Raw genomic sequence first — 26157 nt, 5'->3', positions numbered from 1 at the left:
GGGGACTGCCCTGGGGCCTGGGGGGAGCGGCCAGCTGGGGGGCTCAGCGGGCCCTGCAGCCGCATCCCCTGGAGGCCGCAGCATCCTGGCCCGCCCTGCGCCTCCTGCCGTGGCCTCTCCTTTGGGAGAAAACTTTGGTTTTCACTGAAACAGGCCAACTTTTCCGAGCACCGTCTTCCTCCCTGGAACCCCCCCCCCCCGCAGGGGTTTATCTACGGATTATGATGATGACAGTGGCCCCGCCCGGCCCGCAGCTGTTCCACGTGGGGCGGGGGCTGCCCAGGCCAGCAGCGGAGGGCCCGTGTGGGTCACAGGACAAGACGGAGCATTGACGGGCCTGTCGGCGGCTTAGGTTGCTCCGGGGCAGGGACCTGGGAACAAAAAGCCTCCATCAGGCTCCGTGCAGGCCCGGGAAGTGGGTGAAGCGCCCTCCCCCCCCCCCCCCCCCCCCCCCCGGGGCGCATCCCCCGCAGCAGGGCCGGTGCCGGCGCGGGCGGGAGGCAGGGCCGCGGGGTGGCGCGTCTCCCCGGGCGCCCGCAGGCCAGGCCGAGCCCCGAGCCCCGAGCCCCCGCCCCGCGCCCTGCACCCCGCGCCCCGGCCGCCCGCTGGGGTCGGGGGGCGGCGCCCGGGGCGCGCGGGGCGGCGGCGGCGGCGGCGGCGGCGGCGGCGGCGGGGGCGGGGCGGGGCGGGGGCGCCGAGGCCACACCCATCGGCGCGGCTCCGGGGCAGCGAGTCGTCGGCCGCCGCGCTCCAGCCTCCGCCCGCTCCGAGCCGACCCGGGCCGCACCGGGAGGGGCCGCTCGGGCCGCAGCGCGAGGGCAGCGAGGGGCGGCGGCGGCGGCGGCGGCGGCGGGCACCGGGCGGGGCCGGCGGCGGCGACCATGATCGCTTTGTTCAACAAGCTGCTGGACTGGTTCAAGGCCCTGTTCTGGAAGGAGGAGATGGAGCTCACGCTGGTCGGGCTGCAGTACTCGGGCAAGACCACCTTCGTCAACGTGATCGCGGTGCGCGGGGGCGGGGGCTCGGGGGGGCGGGGGGCACGGGGGGCGGGGGGGGCATGACGGGGCGAAAGTGCCCGGGCCTCCCCGCCCCGCGTGCGGACGGCCGGCGGGGGGAGGGGGCGGGCGAGCCCAGCCCCGCCCGGCGGCCCTGATCCTCCGCGACCCTGGTGTCCCCGCGGCCCTAACCCTCGGACCCCCGCGGCCCTAACCCTCGGCGACCCCGCGGCTCTAACCCCTCAGCCCCCCCCCCCGCGGCCCTAACCCTCGGACCCCCGCGGCCCTAACCCTCGGCGCCCCTGGTGCCTCCGCGGCTCTAACCCTAGGACCCCCCGCGGCCCTAACCCTCCGCCCCCCCGCGGCCCTAACCCTCGGACCCCCCGTGGCTCTAACCCTCCGCCCCCCCCGCGGCTCTAACCCCTCAGCCCCCCCCCCCCGCGGCCCCTAACCCTCGGACCCCCGGGGCTCTAACCCTCGGCGCCCCTAAGGCTCTAACCCTCGGACCCCCCGGGGCTCTCACCCCTCGGACCCCCGCGGTCCTAACCCCTCAGCCCTCCCCGCAGCGCTAACCCTCGGACCCCCCGCGGCTCTAACCCTCCGGCCCCCCCCCCCGCGGCCCCAACCCTCGGACCCCCGCGGCCCTAACCCTCGGCGCCCCTGGTGCCCCCGCGGCTCTAACCCGCTGCCGGAAGAGGAAGCCTGGCGCTGGAGGGGGAGGGGCGGCAGCCCCGGGCCGGGGCATCAGCGGAGGCTCCTCTGGCGACCCCTTGGCGTCCTGGCCCTGGGGGTCCGGAGGGCGCCCTCCTAAGGGACTTTGGAGAGGCCGCCGCGCCCAGAAGTTGCCGCCGGGGGAGCCCCGGGCCGCAGCCGGAGTTGGAGGGGCGCTGCCCACCCTGGGGACCCGGAGCCCTGAGGCCTTGGGTCGAGGCCGGCCTGGGCGATTCTCGGCCGTTCGCCGCCAGGGAGTGGTGGGGAAAGAGTTAAAATCTGTCTCGGAAAAAGGGAAGACGAGCTCCATGGGAGTGTGAGCTGAGGCTGCAGCAATGGCTGCGGCCTGCCTTACAGACCCGGCCGCACTGGGCCTGGGACAACGGGGGGCCTCGGGGCGGGCCGGGGTGGTCCCGCCTCACCCCAGGATGCTCCCCAAGAGGGCCGGGTTGGCCACATAGTGCCCAAAAACGCGCATTGCGAGACAGGTCAGCAAAGAAGTGTGGTGGGTCAGCGAGGTACCTCCCTGCACCCGATCCGGGCCCTCCTGGAAGAAGAGGGCCCCCTGACGCGTCTCAGCATCCCAGGAGGAGCACTGCCTGAGGCAGGAGGGCCGCACCTCGGCTCCGGCCTGGAGCTGCGGGTGACCCATGGTCACATGTTTAGGCACCAGCTTCCCTTTTCCACACATGCCTTGCACATGACCTCTGCCCCTTCCTCCACCCCATGGTTCCTGGCTCCTCATCTGCCAGGGTGAGACCTTCGGGCCCCTGCTGGGGGTCTTGGCATGCCGGTTTCCTAGGCAGCGTGCACCCCTGAGCTCCCGTCTGCCCAGGCTCTGGCCCTGGAGTCTGGCCCCTAGTTAGAGTTGGCACTGACTCAAGCCCTTGGGCCCCCTGGGCAGGAGCATAATGCCTGGACTCTGATCCTGCAGGCCTGGGTGGCTCGGCTTCTAGGCATTTTGACCTGGGACATGTCTCCAGGGTAAGGCCAAGAGGAGGAACAAGTTGCTGCTGCTCTGATGGCTCAGCCTAGGTGTCACCTCCAGGCCCCAGGGAAGCTTCTCTCACGGGGCATTTATGAATGCCATGCTCCTGGGCGGAGATCCACAGGTCCCCGGGTGGGTTCCACTCCCTGGCCAGGAGGGCCTCCTCTAGACCTGCATCATGTCCAGAACAGGAACAGAACTCAAGAGTCACAAATGACACTGCCAGGGTCAGAGTTTCCAGGATGTACAGAGACAGCCTAGCCCATGCATTCCCTTTTTTGAAATTAAATTTGCCACTTTGGCTCTCACATCCTAAAAAGTGCAAGCAAAATTTCCCTTTAAAGAAAAACCACCCCTCGTGGAGACTTCAGTGGGAGTTCTAGCATCAGGGGAACTGGCGTTCTCAGATCCTCCCGGGTTCCAGCACTCGCGTTTCTGCCCACCTGCTGTATAACCACAGCAGAGCGTCTTTCAGAAGGAAATGAAGAATCGGAACCCCTGGGCTCTGTTCCCATGCCCACTACTGACTCTGAATCACCTTTCCTGTTCATTTGGCATCTGTTTGCCTCAGCTTTTTTCCCATTTGGCTTTTTCTACTCGCTATATGAGGCCCGACTGTAAATAAAATTGAGTTTATGTGTCTTAGCCACTCAGCAGGCTAATGTGAACTGGAGAAAAAAAAAATTATGCAGAGACTTCTCACCGCTTCCAAGAACTTAAAGCTTAGGTTTGGAGTTCTTCTGGAAAAGCTGTCATGTAGAAGGTAGGAGATGATTTGCCTGAGGGACGAGCGAGCCATTTTCAAAGATCTCAAGCCATTTAAATATGTAAAAGACTGTCCTGTGGAAGAACTACTCTTGGGGTTCCCAAGCCTTTGGAGCAAGGGATGGCAGTTATAGGAAGATGGATTTTTGACTCATTATAAAGAATTCCCTTGGAGAATTGGAGCCCACCTAAGAGGGAATGAGCCACAGGGTATTCAAGTCTGGGACCAGAGGTTAGACCAGGTGACTTTGGGGTCACTTCCAACCTTAAACGAACAGCTTGTGAGATCAGGGAAATGAAGTCATAACTTGGTTCCAACTTAGCTTAGGTTCACAGCTGAACTGGAAATATGGGTGCCAGGGAGCCTGTTCCCTGAAGGGCCTCCTAGCCCAGGATCACATGCGGCCAGGCTGGGCTTCTCATTTATATGGGAGCCTGTGGGTCTTCTAGTTGCCAGAGACGCCAGATGGCTCCTCATGTATATCCAGACCATTTCCAAGCACTTTGTGAGCCTGTTTTCCAGTCTCTAGGAAACAAAAACCCTTCTCCCCATTTTGCAGAAGGGAACCTCGAGGCCCAGAGATGTTGAAGTGTCTTGTCCGAGCTGCATCACGATGAGTGATTAACAAAAAATGGGCTTTCTTCTTCAGACCCTTACGTTCTCCATAAGCCCAGATGGGGGAGGAGTGGACTTTGGTCCAGCAGGCACCCCCACCCCCACCCTGGCACCCTGCTGGGGTCTGGGACTTAGAGGGCGAGTGGTTAGGGTCTCCATATTTAGCGGGAAGCCGTCCTCCTCCAGGGCACTCCTTTCTCTCGGTGATTAACTATTAGGGCTCTTGGACCCTTTTGATATCTGATGAAAACTAGAGGCCCTCGGTGTGCTTGGGTGACTCAGTCGATTAAGCACCCGACTCCGATTCCTGGTTTCAGCTCAGGTCAGGGTCTCAGGGTCGTGACATTGAGCCCCTCGTGGGGCTCTACGGCGGGTGTGGAGCCTGCTTCAGATGCTCTCCCCCTCTGTTCCCCACCCCCACTTACTCTCTCTCTAAAACAAAACACACATTAGAGACCCTTTCCCCAGAGAGGTGTCCCTACAAACCGAAATTTTGCACATGTAGGTCAGGTGCAGTTTCAGGGGGTTCAGGGACTCTCCGAAGTCCGTCTGTGTGGCCTGCAGGTTAGGGACCTGCTCCCTGCACCTTGCCGTGAGCATCCGTCATGGGGACTCAGTCCTCACCTCCCAGGCCTTGTAGCATGAGCCTGGGCGATTCCTGCAGGTGAAAGGGAACCAATCACTCTCATTCAGACGGGACCCCGGGAGTCTTCACTCGGGCCTGCAGGCTCTGAGTAAGAGCTCATGCCTCCTCCATCCTGGCTGATGGTCCGAGCCTCTGACTTCCTTACGTGACTTGAGGCAGATTATTGCTACCAGCTAGCAGCAGACAATGGCGTGGTTCAGAGACACGGCTGTCACCCTGAGATTCCAGGCTACGGAAGCCCCGTCTCCTGCATCTGGGGGAGGCGGGTGGTAAACACAAGTGTCCTACCTGTGAACGCGGAGGTGACCTTGGAGGGAGTTTTTTGGCCTTACCTCAGGCCTGGGGCTGGTTTCGAGCAATCTAGACATCTTGGAGACAATGTAGAAGGGGAGAAATGAACATCGTTAGAATTCAAAAACTGGGTTGTGGGGTCTGGAATTACAGTCGACTCCTAATTATCCAGCAGACACGTGCTAGTGTTAACGGGGGGGGGGGGGGGGCAGGGTTCGCCGCCCCAGGAAGCGCGCAGTCTCGCGGGGACGCAGGAGGCAACAGGGGATGTAGAGTGCGGCTCACCCCCCCTAACAGATCGGGGGTGGTGCAAATACACCAGAACCGTAGACGGTCCAGAAATTGCTGGGTGTGCACTGCATTTTGGGGGGCCCTGTTCATCTTCCCTCCCACTGTTGGCTGCTAGTTTGAAGATCCGTATGCCCGCTTCCCTTGTGGTCCCCCCACTGTTTTACCGTGACCTGTTTGAAATTCTTTTGCTGGGAGCTCATTGTTCCTCTGCTCCGCTGGAGACTCAGTACAGCAAAGGGGCTTCTGTTCCAACACAGAGAGGTTGGTGAGACCTCAGGAAGAACTTGTTCTCGGTGTAGGCTGAGACTGAGGGTGCCTGGAGGCGAGGCGCCTCGTGTTGGTGGGGGGGCTGTGGCGTGGGGTGGGCTCCTGAGATGCTTACGGCCGTCCTGCCGGGAAGCAGGGGACACTCGGGAGATGGCCCCGTGCCCCTTGCACACGGGGCCCGCGAGGCTCTGGCCTGGCCTCTGCTTTATCCTCGCGGCCTCGTGGCTGTGGCTGCCGGGGATGGCGCGTCTGGGTTCCGCCGATCCGTACCCCCCCTTCCAATTCTGACTCTTCCTTGCAGTCAGGACAGTTCAATGAGGACATGATCCCCACTGTGGGTTTCAACATGCGCAAAATCACCAAAGGGAACGTGACCATCAAGGTGAGCGGCAGGAAGGCGAAGAAGAGCACCTGTGTGCGTGTTGGGGCGGGGCAGCCCGGGGGAGCTGGGAGGGCGTCTGAGACCCGGGGAGGAGAGGCTGGGAGAGTTGGGGAAAGGCCGCAAGACGCCTGAGGCAGGCCCAGGGCTGTAGGGACAGGAGGGACGGGAGCCGGTTGGGTCAGGCTGCCGGGCTGCTGCTGAGACATGCCACCCTCTCTCTCACTCAGCTCTGGGACATCGGGGGACAGCCCCGATTCCGCAGCATGTGGGAGCGCTACTGCCGAGGAGTGAGCGCCATCGTGTAAGTGCAGGGCCAGGTGGGGAGGGGGGCGCGGGGCTCAGCCTCCCCTGCCACCCGGCCTCCCTGCCTGCGGGGACCATGGGGCAGAACCGGATGAGTCACAGCCCTCGGTCCATGATACACCGTCCAGTTCGCGCGGGGCCTGCCTTTACTTCGCCAGCCGCATGTTTCTCACCTGCGAAGCACTCGGAGCACCTCCCGGCCAATCTGAGGGCCAGAGTGTCAACCGGAGAAGGCACCTGTGTCTTCCTGCCTCCCCCAACCTAGAGTTACCACCGTCCTGAGTTTCGCGATTTAAATCATTCATTCCCCTGCTTTTTAAAAATAATTGTATCTTATCTGTACGTAGATGTACGTATATACATGCCCAACAAAAGATTGTTTCATTTTCACTGTTTTTTAGAAGTATCTCGCTGCAAGAAAATCTGGGGATTCCTTTGCTTTTTTCATTCAACCATGGCCAGTCTTCCCATGCAGACCTAAGAGGGTCACTGGGAGGGATTTACACCTAATCTGAAAGGGCCAACACACACACACACACACACACACACACACCCCGTGTGACAGCTTTTCCAGAGGGGACTGGATGACAGGGTAATGGCAGGCCATGGAGGAGGCCCAGGTGGCCCACAGATGCAGAGGTGACCAAGCCGGAACAAGATGTTTTCCCCTGCAAGCACAGCTCCTCCTCTTCCTACCTCTCAGCCCTGAGTGTCAACATGCCTGCCCCATCCTGCCGTCTGTCCCCCAGGTACATGGTGGATGCCGCTGACCAGGAGAAGATTGAGGCCTCCAAGAACGAGTTGCACAACCTACTGGACAAACCCCAGCTGCAGGGCATCCCGGTCAGCAGCCCTAAGGAGCGGGAGGGGAAGGAGCCCGCTGGGCAGCCACTGGGGGCAGGGCAGGAAGCAGGGGAAGGCCAGGCGCCCTCGGGGTGGAGGGGGGACACACGGGGAAGCAGATAGCCTGGCCCGGCCGCCCTGGACCAAGTCCTCGCCGTCCCTCCTCTGTAGGTCTTAGTCCTGGGTAACAAGCGAGACCTCCCGGGAGCGCTGGACGAGAAGGAGCTGATTGAGAAAATGTGAGTGGTTACCCTGGGCTTCGGCCTCCGGATTTCCCAGGCGGTGCGGAGGCGCCCGCTGCTGCTCTCCGTGTGGCCACCCGGCGGCAGCAGAGCCCACCCTGCCCCGGGGGTGGGGGTGGGGGCAGAGGGGACGGACTCCAGCCCCAGCCCCAGGCGCCCTGGGCAGTCCTAGCCTCAGCAGGCTCTCCTCTGGTCCCCCCCCAGGAATCTTTCCGCCATCCAGGACCGAGAGATCTGCTGCTACTCCATCTCCTGCAAAGAAAAGGACAACATTGGTGCGCGTGGGTATGGGGGAGCTGCTGGCATTCTGGGACAGCCAGGGCCGGGGGTGGGGGGGTGGCATGGAGGCGCTTCTGGGTGTGCTGGTGCAGGGCTCTCGAGGGTTTCCACTGCGCGGGGGGCCTTGACGCCCAGAGCCCCTAGCTCTGGAGGACAGGTCCCGGGGGGCTCAGATTCTGAGCGTCAGCCCCGCCCTCCCCAGCTCCCCCCACTCCTGGCTTTTGTGTTCTTAGGCAAATCGCCCCCTTCCGTGGGCCTCACTTCACCCTCTGTAATGTCACGGGGTTGGATGAGGTGGTGCCCAGGCCCCAGGGTTGGATGAGGTGATGCCCAGGCCCCTTGGGGCGGGGCGGTCCATGGCGGCTCCCCTTCCCGGCACCCGGATACCCCTGCCATGCTTTGGCTCTGGGTGGGTGACCTTAAAGTTGATCCCCAGCCATGGTTTGGAGGCCCTGGGCCCCCACCACTGCCCTGGGTGTGCCTTGCACCTCCTCAGCCGGCCCGCCGCGCCGCGGGAAGGCCTATAAACTTCTCTTGCTCCCCGCCCAGACATCACCCTACAGTGGCTTATTCAACACTCAAAGTCACGGAGAAGCTGAGACTGCGGGCCTTCCCCCTCGGACCAGGGACCTGCTGTCATCCAAACCCGAAGCCGAGCTCCCCGCCCACCCCGCCGTCCCCCCTAAGCCCGCCCCTCCTCGCTCAATGTGGGGAGGGGTCCTCTGGGGATCCCAGAGTCCTGTTCTGCTGAGGTTTCAACTCCTGATTTTATTGTAAAATAAACTGCTCCCCTTCTGATCCCCTAACCTCTTGCCCTCCGCCCTTTACCCGCCCTGCTTCCATCCTCCTAACGACCGGCCCCACAACCCCTGCCCTCCTCCCCGCAGTGCCCCCCCACGCTGCCCTTTTCAACACTCTTCTGTTCTTGTCCTGTGTGTACAGTGTATATATGTATATATCTTTTAATTTTTTAATTTAAGCAAAGACTAAAATCAAGCATTTGATGCTGCAGGGGTCCGTCAGGATCTGGGAGGGGGACGGTCTGGAAAGAAGGAAAGAGCTGCAGGGCTGGCCTGGGGGCAGGTGGAGATTAGGGAAGTGAAGGCTGACACCTGGGGCAGGTACCAGCTGGGCACCGGTGGCCGTCCCCAGGTCCTATTTGTTTCCCTTGCCAGTCTGGCCTGTCCCTGCAGCGCTTGAATATCACAGGCTGACAGGGAGCCTCCAGAGGCGCCCCTCTCCGCCCCCAGTCTCAGTGGGGGCCAGCGGGCACCACCCAGTGCCACAGACCACCGGGCCGCAGGGGCAGGAGCCTCCTCGCTGCCCCGGCGGCCCCTCCTGCCGGCTCCCGGCTCCTGCCCCGTTCCCAGGGCCCCCAACTCCATGGGCCACCTCATTTTCTGTTGTCGTTTTGCAGAGTTGCACAAGGAGAGAACTCAGCATGGGGGGTTGGTTCTTTGGGTTTTGTTTTGTTTGTTTATTATTTGTTTAATTTAATGATTTGTAAAGTGATGTTCCTCTTCCTTTTTTTACACTTTTAGCTCATATTCAACCTCTGTTTGGAAAATGATTCTTGTAACTGTACATTTTTTTGCCTCCTAACAACAAGAATAAATGACCAGTTTTGTGTTGGGGGGGTGTCGGGGCCTGGTTATTCGTGCGTGGAGGCCGCGGAATGGCTGGCGGGCGGCGCCCCGGGCACAGACCGCCCCGGAGAGGGAGGGAGGCGCCCACACGGGCACACAATGGCACCCACAGAGCGGCCTCCGCACGCGAGCCCCCCCCCCCCGCGGCCCTGCCTGCACACGTGCATGCACACGCCGCGAGCTCCAGCCCTGGGCTTGCAGCTGCCGGGCCGAGGAAGCCCGTGGGCTCGGGGTGCGGGAGCAGAGCACCCCCCCCGCAGCCAGGGTGGGGCCGCAGCCCGAGCCCCGCCCCGCGCGCCCCCAGCCCCCCGCGTCCCCCAGGGGCGCTGCTGAGGGCGGCCCCGCCTCCCTGCCGGGTCGGTGCCGCCGGCCTCCCGGGACAGGCTGCTCCTTAGTCCTCGGCCCAGTCCCCGTCCCCTCCCACGTGACCCCAGCCTCGGGAGCCGCCCCCCCGCGGCCGCTGCCTCAAAGCCTCGGGGCCGGATCACCCAAATCCAGGGCCGCCTTGACCCAGATCTGCGGGAAGCCGGGGCTCCCCGGCCCCGCCCCTCCAGGGTCGCGGCCCCGCCCCTCCGGGTGCCCCGGCCCCGCCCCTTCAGGCTTCCAGGCCCCGCCCCTCCAGGCTCCCCGGCCCCGCCCCCTCAGGTCCCCGGCCACGCCCCTTCGGGCCTGGCTCCTCCGGGCTCCCCGGCCCCGCCCCTCCAGGCTCCCCGGCCCCGCCCCCTCAGGTCCCCGGCCACGCCCCTTCGGGCCTGGCTCCTCCGGGCTCCCCGGCCCCGCCCCTCCAGGGTCCCGGCCCCGCCCCTCCGGGTGCCCCGGCCCCGCCCCTTCAGGCTTCCAGGCCCCGCCCCTCCAGGCTCCCTGGCCACGCCCCTCGTGGCCCAGGCTCCGCCCCTCCAGGCCCCGCCTCCCGGGCTCAGGCCCCGCCCTCCAGCCCCCACCCTGCCCCCCAGCACCTGGAAAGTGGAGCCCGCCCTGCGCCGCTCCAGGCTCTCTGCTCCTGCGTCTGCAGGGAGAAGGAGCCGCGGTCCGCTGGGATCTGGGAGCGGGGACCCCAGGGCTCAGGGCTCTGAGCCTCCCCAGCCCTCCCTCCCTCCGTGTCCAGGGCTCCCTCCTGCAGATACTTTCTGGTGGGAAATGACTTGCCGGGCGACGTGGTTCCCCACCGACAGGGGAGTTTGAGGAAAGAACGTGGATGGAAGTTGGCAAATGGAGCAAAATGATTTTAGGGTATCTTCCAGTTCTAAGGGATAGGAAACGTGCCCCCTGGTTAAGGAGGTGGCAGCTGGGACCCGGCTGCCCCCGTGCTCTCCTGGGTGCAGACGTGGCAGCGGTTCGCCCCTGGCCTGAGAGGCCGAGACAGGCCTGTCCCTCACAGGGGGAGTGGGACCAGGACCGGGCAGGTGTCGGGGCTGACCTGCCTTTCCCCATCCTGCGTCCCCTGTGAGGGTGACACCTGAGACGTGACGGGCTGAGCTGGTGAGCAGCAAGCAGGCATCCTCCTCCTAGGGCCTGCACACAGCAGGTGTCTAACTGCCTAAAGAACTTGTGAAACTTGGACAAGGAACAGAGTGCGTGTACGTGTGAATGCCCGTGCCAGGGACCCTCTGAAGTGCTGAAACCCAGGTGAGCCTGGAGAGTCCCCCGGCCAAGCCCACCCGTTGGTACTAGAGAATTCATTTCCCAAGAGGGAGCAAGGAAGAAAAGGTGCCAGGCGTCACGCCAGATGCCGTATATATCTTGTCCCATTTAATGACTCCGAGGGAGGGCTTATTCCCATTCTACAGATGAGGAAACCAAGAGGCTCGGCAACTGCGTCCAGTCTGACTGGCGGGAGGTGGTTCTCTGGGCTCTGGGCGCCCAGCTGCTGTGGGAGGCCCGGTGGTCACCCTCCCCCGGCGTCAGGGTCTGAGGGCTGGTGCAGAGTGCGCCCCAGGGAGGGAGAATGCCCGTGCTGCCTCTGAGCATCCCAGCTCGAATCCGCCGCCCACCACTGCACCAACCTGCCCTCCCAGCCCAGGCCTGGGACCCCTAAGCAACAAATGCCACATTGTTCCCCCAGCTGGCCCAGGCTGGAGGGACGGTGGCTCTTTCCCAAGGCCTGCTGGCCTGCTGACTAATCTTGCAAGCCCTTCACGTTGGCAGGCATGGGAGGCAGTGGTGGTGGCAGGGCCCTGGAGCTGGACCGGGAGGCAGGGCTGTGGGGGTGGGCGCCCTCTGTGGAAAAGGCGTCCCAAACAGGATGCCGAGGCGCCCCCCTCCCCTGCCCTCAGCCTTCACCTCGGTTCACCCCCGGCCCCCTCCCTATAGCCCGGAGGAAGCCACTGGTGCGTCTAGGACTGGGGGGGGGGGGAGGGTAGCAGGGGCGGAGGGGGAGTGGGGGGATGCGGAGGGAACGGCCCCAGTAGCCTCGGAGCACCCAGCCTCCCTTTGGCCCCCTCTCCAGCCCGGCCCCCACCCACCCATCTTAAGTTTCTACAGACAAAGCTGAGGGCCTTGGTCACTGTGGCAACAGGTCTGCGGAGAGACGGGTGGGTGTCATTCCCCAGCACAAAGACTGTGCGCATGGCAGCCTCATCACTTAGCAACGGCCTCCCTCTCTCTTGGCGTCACCCGTCCTGGGGGTGGGTGCCAGGAAGGGAGAACAAGGCCATTAAGATGCCCTAGAGAGGGGGGAAGGAGGCTTGGGGCCGGGCCGGGCTGAGGCCAAGGGGTGTGGGTGGGGTGGACAAGGAAAAAGGAGCCCGGGGCTCTCAGCGACCGCTGTCCCTCGTCCTCCCGAGCCCCTGGGACCCTGCCGAGGCCCTGTGCTCATGTGCCAGGTGGATCCGGCAGGCAGACGTGGCCGGGGACACCCAGGGCTGCCCTTGAAGGCGGTGGGGGCAGTTCTGAGGGAAGCAGGGGGTGATTTGTGGCCGGGGCCAAGGTGTCCCTTGTGCTTGACCTTGTGCCAGCTTCTCTGGGTCCAAGCAGGGTGAGGGAGCCTTTGGAAGGGCGCCGGGGGGACCCGGCGGAAGTGGGACACCCGGGCAGGGCCAGCAGGAGGGGCCGAAGGGTCTCTGGGGGCGCAGGACGGAGCTCTGGCTGCCAGGAAGGGGTGTGGTGGGGGCAGACAGGGACCAGCCAGCTGGGCCGGCTACGGGCAAAACAGTCTGTTCTAGAAGCTGAACAAGAGCAGCTCTCAGAGTCAGAGGCTGGAAGCCCCCCGGGCTCACGGAGGGCAGGCCGCTGGCTCCTCCAGAATGGGGGCTTTGTGAGAGGGGAGCACGGTGGGGGCTCCAGGGGAGACGAGTTTGCAGCTCTCGGCTTCCCAAGGGCGCTCGGGTCGGGCCAGGAGGGAGGCTTAGTGCTCTGCGTCCCGAGCCCGCGAAAGCCAAGGGGCCGGGGGTCTGCCCAGGATGCCAGCCGCGGCGGGGAGGGGCGCGGGTGGCCAGCATGAAGCCCCGGGGCGCCACCCATCCTGGGGAGGGCCGGGTGTGTCTGGGCTGGCAGGACGTGGCAAGAAACTCCAGTGGGCACAGGGGTGCTGCTACCTACTTTATTGTTTTTGACGGGCCTTCTACGGGGCGCGGGGCCTACCAAGGGAGGTGGGGACCGGGCAGCCCAGGATGCGTCCGAGGAGGAAGAGGAAGGAGAGAGCAATCCTCTGGGAGAAGAGCAGGTGCCAGGAGGAGGAGGAGGAGGAGGAGGAGGAGGGGTCCGGGCCCAGGGCAGACCTGGTCCGGAGAAGAGCCAGGCAGGGCTGGCCCCCAAGGGCCCCTAGTCTAGGACGGATGAGTGTCAGGAGCCGACACGTAGAGAGGGCCCAGCTAAAGGGCAGCGCGTTCCAAGACAGACAGGCGAAGCTCTGGCTCCCAGCCGGGGGGACTGGGGCTTTCTAGGCAGTTCTGGGGACCCGGAAGCATCACCACCCACCCGTTGAGAGCACAGGGCAGGAAGGCCCCGCGAGCGACGGGGGAGGGGGCGTTGACAGGCCTGCACCCGAACCCCAACGAGAGGAAGCAAGTCCACCCTAGACAGCAAGACGGGCAGAGAAGCAAGACCTATGGGGACAGAAACACCGGGCCCAGGCTGGGGCGGCCCTCCACGCTCACCCCCCGCCCCGCTCCCCAGCCTCCCCAGCCTGCAGCCCGGCCTCAGCAAGGCGTGCCCAGGGGCAGGAGCGGGGGCGACTCCCTGGGCTTGTGGAAGTAGATGGAGGAGGGCATCTCGGTCTTGGGCTTGCTGTCCGAGCCGCCGGCCGGGGCGTCGGGGCCGCCGCACGCCCCGCAGCAGCAGCAGCAGCAGCCCAGGAAGGCCCGGCCCAGCGGCCTGCAGATGCACAGGAGCAGCACGGGCGTGACGGCTCCCTTGACGAAGGTGGAGAACTGGTTGACGAGGCCCAGGAGGCCCAGGGTCTGGCGCGTGAGCTCCGTGGAGAGGTAGGCCACCACGATGTTGCAGACGTTCTCGGGGAGCGTGCACAGGGCGTAGACCACCGTCAGGCCCACCACCGTGCCGTTGAGCTGGCTCTCGCACTGCTCGTGCTTGCCCGGCCGGCACTCGGCCTTCCGGCCCGGCGGGCCCCGCACCCGCCACGTCACCAGCTGGCAGGTGACGGTGAAGAGGATGGGCAGGCAGAAGTAGCAGCCGAAGTACCACCACATGCGGGCGTTCTGGTAGGTCATCACCAGCGAGTACAGGGACTCGGGCAGGCTGGCCGAGGGTTTCATGACACAGGAGTCCGCGGTGCCCCCGGGGGCCGGCTCCTGCCACAGCTGCCACAGCAGGAGCTCGGGCACTGCCAGGATCATGGAGCCCACCCAGATGACGGCCAGCTTGGCCAGGATGGATTGGCAGCGCTCGATGGGCCGCGCCTTGGGCAGGGTGCTGGTGGCCACGTGGAAGCGGTCAATGCCCAGGGCGCAGAGGCTGAAGGTGGTGACCCCCAGAGAGGAGACCTGCGGGCAGAGGCGTGGGGGAGAGGGGCGCGCGGTCAAACCGGGGGCCAGGAGGCGGCCCGGTTCCGGCCGAGACGGGGCCCTGAGTGCCAAGGGCGGAAAGGACAGGCCCGACAGTGAGCATCTCCCGGCGTCAGGCCCTGCGCACCCCTGCAGCCAGGTGAAGAAGCCGCTCGGGCGGGACAAGTGACCCAGCCAGTGGCAGCGACGGGGGCCACGCTCAGGCCGGCCCGACCCCGTGCACCCCCCTTCTCTGCCTTTGGGCCAGGGAGCGAATGGCCTGGGCCCCGCAGGCCTGAGCGCTCGCTGAGACTTTGGAAACTCCGCCCTACTGAGGAACCGAGACAAGCACCTGGAGGTTCCGGCCCTCGTAGTCCCTTCCCCGCAACGTCCCATTATGTGCATCAGGGTGAACGGTTTCCAAACGTGGCTCACGCCCACACTCGCTCTCGCACACTCAGTCTCCCCGTCCTGTCCAGAAAAGCCCCCGGGGCCTGGCTGCGTGGGGAAGCAGCCCCAGCACACAGGAAGACCCCCTGGGAGCCGAGGGGAAGAAGCCAGGGCCGCGGGAGGAGAGGAGAGGAGAGGAAGGGGCGAACCCTCCCACGCCGCTGGGCGACGGCGACCACACTCAGGGATTGTGCTCAGATCCCCCCTCTGTCCAAACGCTTCCCTCTTCTGGCGGGGGCACAATCCCTGGCTCATTAGCACTGCCACCAAGGGATCTTTGTGAGAACCCCCCCCCTTGGCGGGGGAGCCCAGGCCGGCGGAGGGGCAGCCTTTGGGCTCGGACAAAACCGAAAACAACAAAAAACCGAATTCCAAGCTGCCTTCTGCTGCTCCCTCCTGGGGGCCGCCCCAGACCCTCCCTGCAGAGGGGCTCCAGGCGGGGGTGTGTCACCTCCTACCCCACCACGCAGCCTCGCGTGGGCCTCGATCAGCTCCCGGGCATGTCCACCTCTAGGAGGTGTGGGGCGGGCGGCCTGGGCTGTGTCGGCCACCGCCGAGGTGTTAGGTGTGTCGAGACCCATGGTCAGGCAGGGCCAGGCTTCAGGGCCCGCCAGCCGCGTGCAGGGTTCCCGTCCATCTGCCCTCCTCCTCTCGGTTCTTAGACCCTTTCCTGCAAAAACCCTACACTTACTGAGTTAGTTGGACTCTAAGGACTTTGTTCATATTACTCACTGAACCCTGCGAGAATCTGTGGAGATACTTTTATTATTTCTATTATCCCCAACTGACAGAGGGCAAACTTGGGGTGTAGACAGGTTAGGTAAGTCACCTGCGTCCCTGAGCTGGTGAGGGGCCAAGCCCGGTTCCTTGCGTCCTACCTCTCACGGGGTGCTGGGCTCTGTGCCCCCATGACAACGAGGATGTCAAGGCTAGTCCCAGTTGTAGGATCTTCTTTCAGGTTCGAGTACCTTTGGGTGCCCGTTGGGTGGTCTCCCTGGGTTGGGGAGGACACCAGGGGCCACACCAGCTGCTGGGCCTCCGTCTGTCCAGACCTGAAGTCCTCACTGATATGCAGTGAACTGGGGACAGAGTTGGGCACAGGACATAGACACCTGACCCTAATCCCTTCCCCACCCAGGGCCCCGACCCCGTCCGCCCCCCTAGAGCGGCAGCCTTCCCGGGGAGGCCGGTCACTCCAGTGCTCATTAGTCCCCGCCCCCGCAGCATAGCCAAAGTCTGAAAGGCTGATGCCGTGCCCCTGTGCGGACGGACGCAGTGGCCTGCCTTCCCGGGGCTGGCAGGGGTGCGCGTCTATCGGGGTATCTCTGTAATGTTCCGATTCGGCCGTCCGCACGCCGTCTACACAACCACCACCGCTCGTGTGCCCTCTGAAGGTGGAAGTTCCCAAAGGAGAGGGGGGTGGTTCGCTCCAGAATTGGGTAAAGAAACCTGCCAGCAGGGCCATCTGGTCTACCCCAGGGTTGGGAGCTAAGCAACCTGCGCAGGAGTTGTGACCTGCCCAGCGACCCCCGCGTGTCAGAGACAGAGCTGACGCTGACTCCCCACCCCGGCTCCAGCACCGTTTCCGAGAGCAACACCCATCATGGCAAGGAAGGGACTTTCCTTCTGACGTTTGTATTCATGGGGAGCGGACACCGGCTGGGGGTCGGAGGGCTGCAGGACACTGGGGTCTCCTTTCCCAGTCCGCTTAGGGAAGCAGGGTATTCAGAAGTAAGGAGGGCAGGACGGCCGAGTGGCTCAGTGGTTAGCTCAGGGCATGACCCCGGGGTCCTGGGATCGAGTCTCGCCCAGGGCTCCCTGCAGGGAGCCTGCTTCTCCCTCTGCCTGTGTCTCTGCCTCTCTCTGGGTCTCTCATGAATAAATAAATCCTTTAAACAATTTTTTGAAAAAGAAGTAAAGAAGGACAGGGCAGTGTCAGTGGTACAAAGGGAGAAAAAGGAGACATACCCCGCCCGGATAGAGCGATTTCTTAGGAGGAAAATGGAAGGGGGTGAAGGCAGGGGAGGGGACAGCTCAGAGGAAAGAGGGAGGTGGACAGATCTGCCGCGCGGGAGACCAGGCTGGGGCCGGCCCCCGGCTCCCGCACACCTTCCTGCCCCGCCTCACCCGCTGAGTTTACCCGACAGTTCCCAGGAGCCCATACAGCAGGGGTCTCCTTGCCCAAACTGGAAGAGAAGCAAGACAGGGCTCCAGGCCTCCGGGGTCCTGCGCGCCCGCGCGTCCCACTCCCGACAGCCTGGTGCCTGCAGCCCCAGAGCCCCCCTCCAGCAGGACACACGCTCACCTCCATGAAGGGCACGGCCCGGCAGGAAACGTCGCCCAGCAACCTCTGCTTGGTGATCTCATTGAAGATGACCACGGGGAGGCAGAAAAAGAGGACCAGAAAATCCCAGAGGGCCAGGCTCGCCAGGATGGAGTTCCAGGCACTCTTCAGGTAGTAGCTGTGCCACACGATGCACATGACCGACAGGTTCCCCACGATGCCCACCGCGAACACCACCAGGGCCAGGAGCATGATGGCATACGCACCATACGAGCTCTCGGTCACCGGGTACAGGGGGTTCTGGATCTGCAGCCTCTGGCCCGGCGTCCCCGTCAGATTGCCCCGAGGCTCCGGGCCGCGGCCCGGGGCGCCCCTGTCCTTGTCTGGGTCGGGGCTGGTGGCCGTCAGGGGCTTGGTGGGCTGCAGGCCAGCCGGGTGGATGGGCCGGGGGTACTCGGCCCAGTCCTCGGGCACATACTGCTGCACCCCCTTGGCCTCCTCGTCCTCGGTGCCTCTCCTGGGCCGGCTCTGCTGCCCCTGGGCCTCAGCCCCGTGCCTGCCCGAGTGCGGGGCCGCACCCCCCCACACTCTGCTCGGCCCCGCAGCCAAGACCACGGCAAGAGAGACGGCCAGGGGCCACGGCCACTGCATGGCCGGACGAGCAGGAGGCAGCAGCCCCACGGACAGCAGGTGAGGGCGAGGGACCCGGGCGCCGGGCGGACTGGTTGGAGGCAGCTGGCCGCTTGGTCCGCCTCCAGTCAGGCGTCTGGCATCACCAGCCTGCTCCAGTAGACTCGCGCTGCGCCCTCCCACCCTGCTGGCCGGGCGCTGGGCAGGGCCCTCTGCTGGGCATAGAGCACTCTTTGCTGTCCTCACGCATCTCGCCCTCCAGGACACTCCTCCTCGGGCAGCAGCGGACCAGACCCACGGGGCCCTCAGAGGCCACCGGCCCCCGGCCTCGGCAGCCAGAGGGCACATGGCTGGCCTAGGGGCCCGTGGGGTGCAGAGGCGGCGCCAAGACCGAAACACGGGCTCCAGACTCTGCCTTGGGAGACGCCCCGCCGGCCGCTCCGACTGGGGTGACCGACGCAGGCAGCCGGGGGCTCAGGGGCTGAGCGCCTGCCTCGGGCCCAGGGCGTGACCCGGAGGTCCTGGGATCGAGTCCCGCGTCGGGCTCCCTGCGTGGAGCCTGCCTCTCCCTCTGCCTGTGTCTCTGCCTCTCTCTCTGGGCCTCATGAATAAATAAATAAAATCTTAAAAAAACCCCAACCAGACAATGACTTACTCACGGTCCCTTAGTGGACACTCACTGCATCCAGCACCCGCTGGCTCCCCGTCAACCCTCACGGACCGCTCTACGGGGCAAATGTTACTATTTCCATTTCTCAGGCTCGCAGAGGTCAGTCACGCAGCCGGTCCGCGGTCGAGCCGGGCCCTGGATCTGCCTCCGGAGCTCCTCACAGGCACCAGGCCGCCGGCCTCCTCGCCACGTGGACGGCGGCGTCGAGCCTGGAGAACCACATTCGGATCCAGACGCGATGCCTGGACATGTGCCGCGGGCGATAGTCGCCGAGCACCTGCCGTGCTCCAGTCGACAGAAGCGTAAAGGGCCTGTGCCTGCGAGGGGCCTTCGGTCGGAGGAGGAAAGGGCGTCACATAAGTCACTCCGGCTCAGCGTGATAGATGCCGTGAAAGGCGGGGACGAGTCGCCGAGGGAACCCGCAGGGATCTGGGCTCCAGACAAGCGGGCATTTCACTGGCTCCTGAGTTTGCCCGACAGACGACGGGGAAGGCAGAGGACACGGCACGGGTGCGGCCTCGGAGGTGGCCGGGCGACCACCCGAGAGCCAGCAGGCACGCCAGGGCGGCCGGGCTGCGGGGGCTGCGGGAGCCGGTGCGGGGATGGGGGGGGGCGGCGGAGGCCCCGTGCATTACGTTTATCCCGAGGGCAGCGGAGGGGAGGGGAGGCCGGGGGACTTGAGCAGGTTGCTAGAGGGAAGGTGCACGAGGGTGGGGGCCTGGGCTCTGCGCACGCGGGACTGCGTGGGCCGGACTCGCTCGTTCGGGTCGCAGTCCTGGAAGCAATTTATGTGCGGCTCACGCGGAAGGCGGGAGGTATGAGGGTGGGGGTGCAGGCAGGTCAGGGCCCCGAGGGGGGTGGGGGTGCAGGGTGAGGCCCCGGACCCCCCACGCCCCCAGGCAGCCGAGGAAGAGGGCACAGGAAGAAAATGCACTAGAATCCGGGAGGAGGCCGGCTGCTGTGTGGGCGCCTCGGAGCCGGGGCTGCAGGTCACCAGGCCCCGGGGCCCCGGGACGGTGGTGGCAGATGTCTGTCCTGGAGGATTTCCTGAGCAGGACAGCTTCCCTCCCTCCCCGATCGATCGCCCCACCCGCCACCCAGAGACAGGACTGGCAAGAAAAAGGAGGAGGAGGGGGAGGAGGAGGAAAGAAAAAGCCTGAGGTGCCCTGGGACGAGGTCAGGGAAGGTCGTTGGCCTTTCAAGCATCTCTTTCTGGCTTCTTACCCGTCACCCTCCTGGGGCTCGGGGGGCTCAGGGGGCTCAGGACCGACCTTGCCCGGGCTCCAGGGTGTCACAGCTAAAAGGCAGAGGTCCACCCGAAAGTCGGACCAGCCAAGGACTCGACTGTCCCCGTGTGGCCAGCACCCCCCGCCCCCCTGGGGCCCCGGAGTGGAGGCAGCACCAGGACTCAGGCTCACATCCTCTGTAGGGGGGACGGGGGCGGGAGGAGCTCCCCTTGGAACTGTGCTTTCTTAATCCTACTGGACAGCTGGCCCGGGACCTGCCCCCGGGAGTCCGGTCCTTCCGCACGCCCCTGGCACTGAGGCCGCTGTCGTGGAAACGACCTCCCGCCCGGTGGGGTGGCCGCTGTGGTAGGGAGTCACCACCCGTACCCCTGGGCGCGCCAGGTGCCGGCCCATGGAAACACGGGGTGTAAGTGGGTGTAAGCGGGTGTAAGCGGGGTGCTTCATGCACACATGAGCGTCCTGGGTTCCTGAGGGGGAAGCAGCCCGTGCGGGGCACACAGCTCCTCACCACCAGCTGGGACCCGGGGGTGAACTCCTGACGCCTCCTTTGTGTAGCCCCACGGAGCTCTCACCCGGGAGGACACCCAAGGATGACCTACACCAGCCCTCTTACTTTTCAGGGACGTCAAGGCCCGGGGGTGATGCCCGGGGCCCCACCACCAGACGTGTGTCCACACGGGGTAGCCCTTGGCCATGGGCCGGCTTGTGATGAGCCGAATGTCAGCCCCCTGCTCCTTCCTACTCTCGGGGAGGAGGGGCCTGGCGCGGAGCCCGGCTCAGGGAACCCCTGGAGGAGCGTCCCCTCTGCTGCGGCCTGGGGCGTGGGCCCTCGGAGCGTCCGGGGCCACTAGGGGGAACCAGAGGCTCAGTGATGGGAGGGAGGCCGGCCTCTCCCACCTGCCCTGCCCACCCCGCCTGCCTCAGCCCTGCCCCCATCCCCCACCCCCCACCCCGTCACCCGGCCCCCAGCCCCCCCATGCCCCTGTCACCCCATTCCCCCTCCCCCCTCCGCCCCCCATCTTCCAGTCCCCCCATGCCCCCTGTACCCCTGTCCCCCATCCCCCATCCTCCAGGCCCCCGTCCCCCATCCCCCCATCCTGCCGGCCCCACTCTCCCATCCCCCCATCCCCGTGTCCTAGACGGCAGCTGGGGGTCCAGGCTTGTGTGTAGTCTGTGGGGTACTGATAGTGGACGGTCTTGTCCCCTCCCACTGCTCCATCCTGCCCTTCCTGTGGGCCCCCAACACGACCCCCCCCATCCACTCCCCCACCCCTGTGCTGGGGTGGAGGCGGCAAGCACGTCTGTCCTGACACCAAGCAGGAGGCAGAGGCTTTCTGGGGAATGTGTGTCCCTGATCCCAGGAATTCCCCGTCCTTCTCCCTGGGAATTTCCCGCTGCTGCCGGAGAGGAGAGCGAGGGGACAGCGTAGGACGGAGCCTGGGGCTGTCCCAGCACCGCGGGCGCTGCGCAGGGCCACCCGGGAAATCACAGGAGCAGGCGCCTCCCGGGGCGGCGGGGGGCCTGCGACTCAGCCCTGGGGGCCTGGCCTGCTGGACGGGGTCCTCAAGGGCCTGCCAAGGACGAGCCCCACGGGGGGGGGGGGGGCGCATTGGTCAAGCACTTAACCCTTCTGTGCCTCAGTTTCTTCGCCTGTTTCTTGGGGATGATGGCAGGCTTGCTGTGCAAATGAAGTGAGTTCACTTAGTTTATGATCGGAGCAAGGTCCACGCAGTCAGCAGCCGTGAGCGCCGCGGCAGACGCGCTGCTCTTTGGGCTCCTGCAGGCCGCAGGAGGCGGCCCGGATCTTTACGCTGCAGGTTTGGAAACTGCAGCCAACAGAGCAGGAGGGAGCTGCTCAAGAGAAGGGGCACGCGGTGGGGTGGGGTGGGGGGTGGGGGGGGCAAACGCTGAGGCAGGCCCCCCCGCCGTGTTCCCGGCCTGAAAAGGGGCTGCAGCTGGCACCGGACGCGGTGGGGCAAGGGGGTGTAGGCACCTCGACTCCCGCTGGATCCCGCTGTGCCAGGCCCAGGGGGCCTTGGGGTCCCGCTGGGAGGACAGGCGGAGGGCCCCGAAGGGCAGAGGTGCTTCTAAAAGTCAGGGGAGCCGAGCCCCGGCCCCAGCGCTGCGACTAGCTAGCCCTGTCATCTCAGCGATCCCTCATCCGTCCATCTCACAACTAGGTGCTGAGCACCTACTATGTGCAGCCGTCACCGAGATACTCCGGGAACGGTGGACGGACATACGGCACGCCCTCCGCCCCCGGAGGGTCACACTGGAGGGAAGGAGGCGCCCCCGAAGAAACCAGCCCCCAGACAGCTTGAGGATGGAGTGTGAAGGCCCCGGGGGAAACGAGGGCGGTGCCCCGGAATCACGGAACCCCTCTGTCCTCCCGTTTCCTCGTTTTGGTCGAAGGCGAGGAGCACTCGGGCCCGAGGCCTCCCAGGGACACTGTGGCAGTGAAATGCAGGCGCGGTGAGGGCGTTTCCAGAAGGTACGACGTCTACACTACCGCATGTCCATGGCTCACCAGCACCTGGAAATGGACTTAAATGCACCTTCTCAGGCCCCCCGACCCGCTCCATCAGGATCCCGCGGTGGGCCGAGCGACCCACGCTTTCGCAGCTCCTCCGGAGGTTGTGACACTTGCTGCCCTTGACAAGCGGGGTGCAAGCAATTCCAGCGGCCTCGGGGCCGCGCCTGCCGAGGGGCCCAGGGAAGAAGCCGCGGCCCCGGGAGCCCCCAGAACGCGGACTCCCCGGACTCTGGGGTCTTCCCATATGCTTCCTTGGCACCTGGCACCCAGTAGACACTTGATATGTGTGTTTAAGGGAAAAAAAAAAGAGGGGGACGCCTGGGTAGCTCAGTCGCTTAAGCGTGTGCCTTTGGCTCAGGTCATGACCTCGGGGTCCCGGGATCAAGTTCCACATCAGGGTCCCCGCAGGGAGCCTGCTTCTCTCTCTCCCTCTACTTCTCCCCTGGCTCGTGCTCTCTCTCTCTCTCTTTCAAATGAATAAATAAAATCTTTTTTTAAAAGATTTTATTTATTCATGAGAGACACAGAGAGAGAGAGGCAGAGACACAGGCAGAGGGAGAAGCAGGCTCCATGCAGGGAGCCCGACGTGGGACTTGATCCCGGGTCTCCAGGATCAGGCCCTGAGCTGAAGGCAGGTGCTGAACCACTGAGCCACCTGGGGATCCCAATAAATAAAATCTTTTAAAAAAATAAAAATAATGAAAGAACAAATAAATAGTAAGCAGAGGCATACTCCCCAAATCCCACTTGTTCTGTGTTCACCCAAATCCCTTCACTGGGGGTGGGGGTGAGGAAACATCTGGCTTGCTCAACCAAGGAAGTCTTCCAGCCGCCAAGGTGCTCGTGAGAAGGCATCCAGCCGCCCCAGGAGCCCCGTCCCTGGCGTGTCCCTCGCTCTCGCTCTCGCCCAGCCATGCCCCCGCCCCAGCCCAGCACCGCGTTCCAGACTCGCCGCACCTTTCCTCAGCCCTCTGCAGCACGGTGGAAGCGAGGCGAGAACCTCCGGGCTCAGGGGAAGGTTTGGGTTCCCGCCGACTCAAGCACAGCTGGTTACCAGGAATCAGAACCTGGCGGACCAGGTTCCAGCTGCAGATCCCGAGCACCTCCGCGGTGGTCTCCGGGCGCGCAGCAGGGGCGCCGCTCTCCTGCAGGAGTGACCGCGTGTCCCCTCTTGCTTGCCCAGACTCCCCTCTGGGTGACGGATCCCCCATCAGGACGCTTTAAACATCAGCCTAACCTTCAGGACCCAACCGGTTGGCCCGATCAGCACAAAATCGCCAATTTTTACATGACTGTAGGGGTCGGGGGTGGGGGGGGAGTAAGTCGTGTTGGAATTTGTCTAACAACGTTCGTTGACTGCCTACGATGTGCCGGGCTCCTCATTAATGCTCAAAAGCACTTGTCACCGAGGAAGGGCCAGCCGTTCTTTGAAACCCCCTCTTGACGGACAGGTCGCTCCCATTCAAGGCAGCCCGGTCCCATGCCGGAGGCTGGAGTCGTGCGGAAGCTGCTCCTTTATTAGAAATGTGATTCCAGGAGGGCCCAGCTGTTCGCGCTGGATCTGTCCCCGAGGACACGCAGCACACGCACACGCACACGCACATGCCGTCGGGTACGAGACAGGAGACAGGATCGGTCCCACGAGGGGTGGGACTGGCCCCGGCAGCAGGCAGGGGGCGTGAAGATGGCCAGCGGGGCAAGAGAGCTTGAGGGCAACGGGCAGGTGTTTGAGGAGTCAAGGCTTCCTAGAGACAAGCCGCACGGAGGGTTTCTTTGGGACAGAGTCTGGGTGCAGGTGAGGGAGCTGGTTCGACAGAAAGGAGGGAGGGCGACGTTTCCTGGCAGGAAGCGGGGCGGGGCGGGGGCAGGTTTGATTCCAGGCAGATCCAGCCGATGGGGCGAAGCCGAGTGTCCCGGCGGCAGGGCAGAGCCTGGCCCCGGAACCGTGGGGCCGAGAGCTCAAGGGCCAGGCGGCAGCGGGGTGAGGCTGACGGAGCCGGGGAGCTCACAGAGGCCGTCCCCGTCCTTTCCCGCCTGCTCCCCCCGCGAGGTCCCAGACACACACCCGGCCGTCCCCTGAGACACGGCTACGGGATTCGCGCCCCCAGGAGCCGACCGGAGGGCCCGCTGGAGCCTGGACCCAGCCTGGGATACAACCTCGGGGGACAGCCGGGCCCCGGCTGTGACTGCTCAGGGTTTGGCCGCAGCCGGGGGCAGGGGGAAAGCCCTGGAGGTCTGCTGAGATGGTGACTGCGTGGGAGACGGAGCCAGCTCCAGCCGCGGCCCCCGCCCTGCCCTCGGCGCTGGCGCTGCCCGCCGTCCCCCTCACCGCCCCACACAGGGCAGCCGCGGGGCAGCCGGGCCAGGACGAGCAGATTATTCATTGCCAGGTGCCCCGGCCGTGTCCTTTCTGCTTTCTTGCCCTGATGTCCTGCCATAAGCTGCCAGCCAGAGCTCAGCACAAAAGAATGCGGGGGGGAGCCAAGGAGGAGGCTTAACCCTTCCCTGGGCACCGCCCGGCGGCACACGGGGCGCAGGCGGCGCAGGTGTCGAGGGGAAGAGAGCTGAGCTTGGGCTTTCTCTCTCTCTTTTTAAGTTGCCTCCGGGCCCAAGGTGGGGCCCAAACAAGACCTCAAGCTCCAGACTCGCCTGCTCTGCCCCCTGAGCCAGCCCGGCGCCCCTGAACCCCCCTCTTGAGGCCTCCTGGGCCCAGGAGCCGCGCGTCTCGCTCTTCCTCTGGCGTTGCCGGGTTGTCCTGACCCCAGATCCACGCGAGCCACCGCTGCTACCCGCAGCCTTGGGCAAGTCGCTCAACCTGTCTGCCCCTCGGCTTTCCTGGGTGTAAAGGAGAAGAGTCACACACACGTCAGAGGGGGCTGTGGGCCTCGAGTTATATACTCAAGCGACATTCCTGACACACAGCGGGTTTCTATACGCGTCTGTTCCCTTCCTCCGTCCGCGTATTCCTTCCCCCTCCGTCCCCCTCCTGCCTCCTCCCCTGGTCCCACGAGAAGTGCTCCTCACGGGGGCTGCACCTCTGAGCTCAGGATGCGCAGCCCCTGGAACGTCCGCGGCGTGAGGCCTCTGGACCTGCCGACCACCACCCGGCCGTCCAGCCCTGGCGCGGGTTGCCAAGGGCCTTGGGGTCTTAGGGACCCCGGAATGAGCTCGAGGGTCTTGTCCCCTTCTCCGAGGGTGAAAAGTTTAATCTACGCCCACCCTAATGGTTGCCCCAGGCTGGGGTGGAGAAGGAGAGGATGTCCCCAGAGAGGGAGACCGAGAGTCCCAGTGGGGCCCGAGGCGGAAGTTCCCCCATATGCAGAGACTGACAACAGACCCAGAGACCCCACCGGGCTGGGCTGGTCTCGCCCTGGAGTCACAGCCAGCCCGCCCCGACCCGCGGAGGGAGAGAACGACGTCGGGCGGCCCCTACCCCTGGTGCCGGGGTCAGAGCGGCGCCTCCTGAATCCTCGTGGGGTTCCTGCCTAGACCAGCACAGAAGTCCCGCACGTCGCACGTCGGCTTGCAGAGCTGCTCTGGGCTTTGCCCGACGCTGGACCCTGTGATCCTGGGAGCGTCAGTGGGAGGCCGTCTGCGGAAGGGACCCTCCACGAGCAGGGCCTGTGGGGAGGCAGCTCCTGGTGGACGGGGACCCCCAGCGCCCCTCAGAGCCCACTCCACGCACTCGTTGGTTTCCTTGCTAGCAGGGCTGGGCCGGCGGGGTGAGCTGCGACCCTGTGACCCTGCGACCCTGCAACAGGCTTCAGCCAAGGCAGAGCCTAGGGGCTCAGCCCTTGCAGCACAAGCACCCTCCTCTAGGCAACTTGAAAATGAATGGAATTGTCCCGAAGGCTCCTCCAGGGTTACCCTGCGGCAGGCTGTCCCCACCTCCCTCCATCCAGGTCCCTCCTGCACCAATGAACTTAAAACTCTGCCATTTGTCCCACGCCAGAAACAACAGGGTATCCCCACCCCTCGACACCGGGCCGGGCTCCAGGCTAAGGTAAGAAGGCGGCGCGTTGCCCCTTTCCCTGGTCTTCCCCTGAGCATGTCTGACCCACCGCGGCCTCCCAGGGGGCACCCACTTGGGACATCCTCCAGGGGGGCCCGTGTGGCCAGGGGCTGGCCCGGCTCCTAG

The 26157-nt window shown here is 64.9% G+C and overlaps 2 protein-coding genes across 4 annotated transcripts; one reads left to right on the top strand and one right to left on the bottom strand.

Moving 5' to 3' along the window:
- Positions 1-717: 717 nt before the first annotated feature.
- Positions 718-9251, top strand: ARL8A (ADP ribosylation factor like GTPase 8A). 2 transcript variants are annotated; one of them, XM_041766837.1, is made up of 7 exons: positions 718-1004; positions 5872-5952; positions 6180-6253; positions 7005-7098; positions 7270-7337; positions 7522-7615; positions 8169-9251. In XM_041766837.1, exons 1-7 carry the CDS (start codon positions 882-884, stop codon positions 8394-8396), a joined length of 762 nt encoding a protein of 253 aa, XP_041622771.1. In that variant the 5' UTR covers positions 718-881; the 3' UTR covers positions 8397-9251. The 2 variants fall into 2 exon arrangements, with proteins under 2 accessions (XP_041622771.1, XP_041622782.1); XM_041766848.1 differs by having other exon boundaries at positions 721-1004; positions 7545-7615; positions 8169-8361.
- Positions 9252-12789: 3538 nt separating this feature from the next.
- On the bottom strand, positions 12790-17999 carry GPR37L1 (G protein-coupled receptor 37 like 1). Of its 2 annotated transcripts, XM_041761973.1 has the most exons (3): positions 16961-17999; positions 13407-14205; positions 12790-13336 (listed from the first exon to the last, which is right to left on the bottom strand). In XM_041761973.1, exons 1-3 carry the CDS (start codon positions 17915-17917, stop codon positions 13278-13280), a joined length of 1815 nt encoding a protein of 604 aa, XP_041617907.1. In that variant the 5' UTR covers positions 17918-17999; the 3' UTR covers positions 12790-13277. The 2 variants fall into 2 exon arrangements, with proteins under 2 accessions (XP_041617907.1, XP_041617996.1); XM_041762062.1 differs by having other exon boundaries at positions 12790-14205; positions 16961-17997.
- Between the last annotated feature and the right edge of the window lie 8158 nt (positions 18000-26157).

Source organism: Vulpes lagopus, chromosome 1 (genome assembly GCF_018345385.1).
Source record: "Vulpes lagopus strain Blue_001 chromosome 1, ASM1834538v1, whole genome shotgun sequence".
NCBI classification, from domain to species: domain Eukaryota; kingdom Metazoa; phylum Chordata; class Mammalia; order Carnivora; family Canidae; genus Vulpes; species Vulpes lagopus.
The sequence above is the reverse complement of the archived record's forward strand: the minus strand, read 5'-3'. Positions and strand labels throughout refer to the sequence as shown.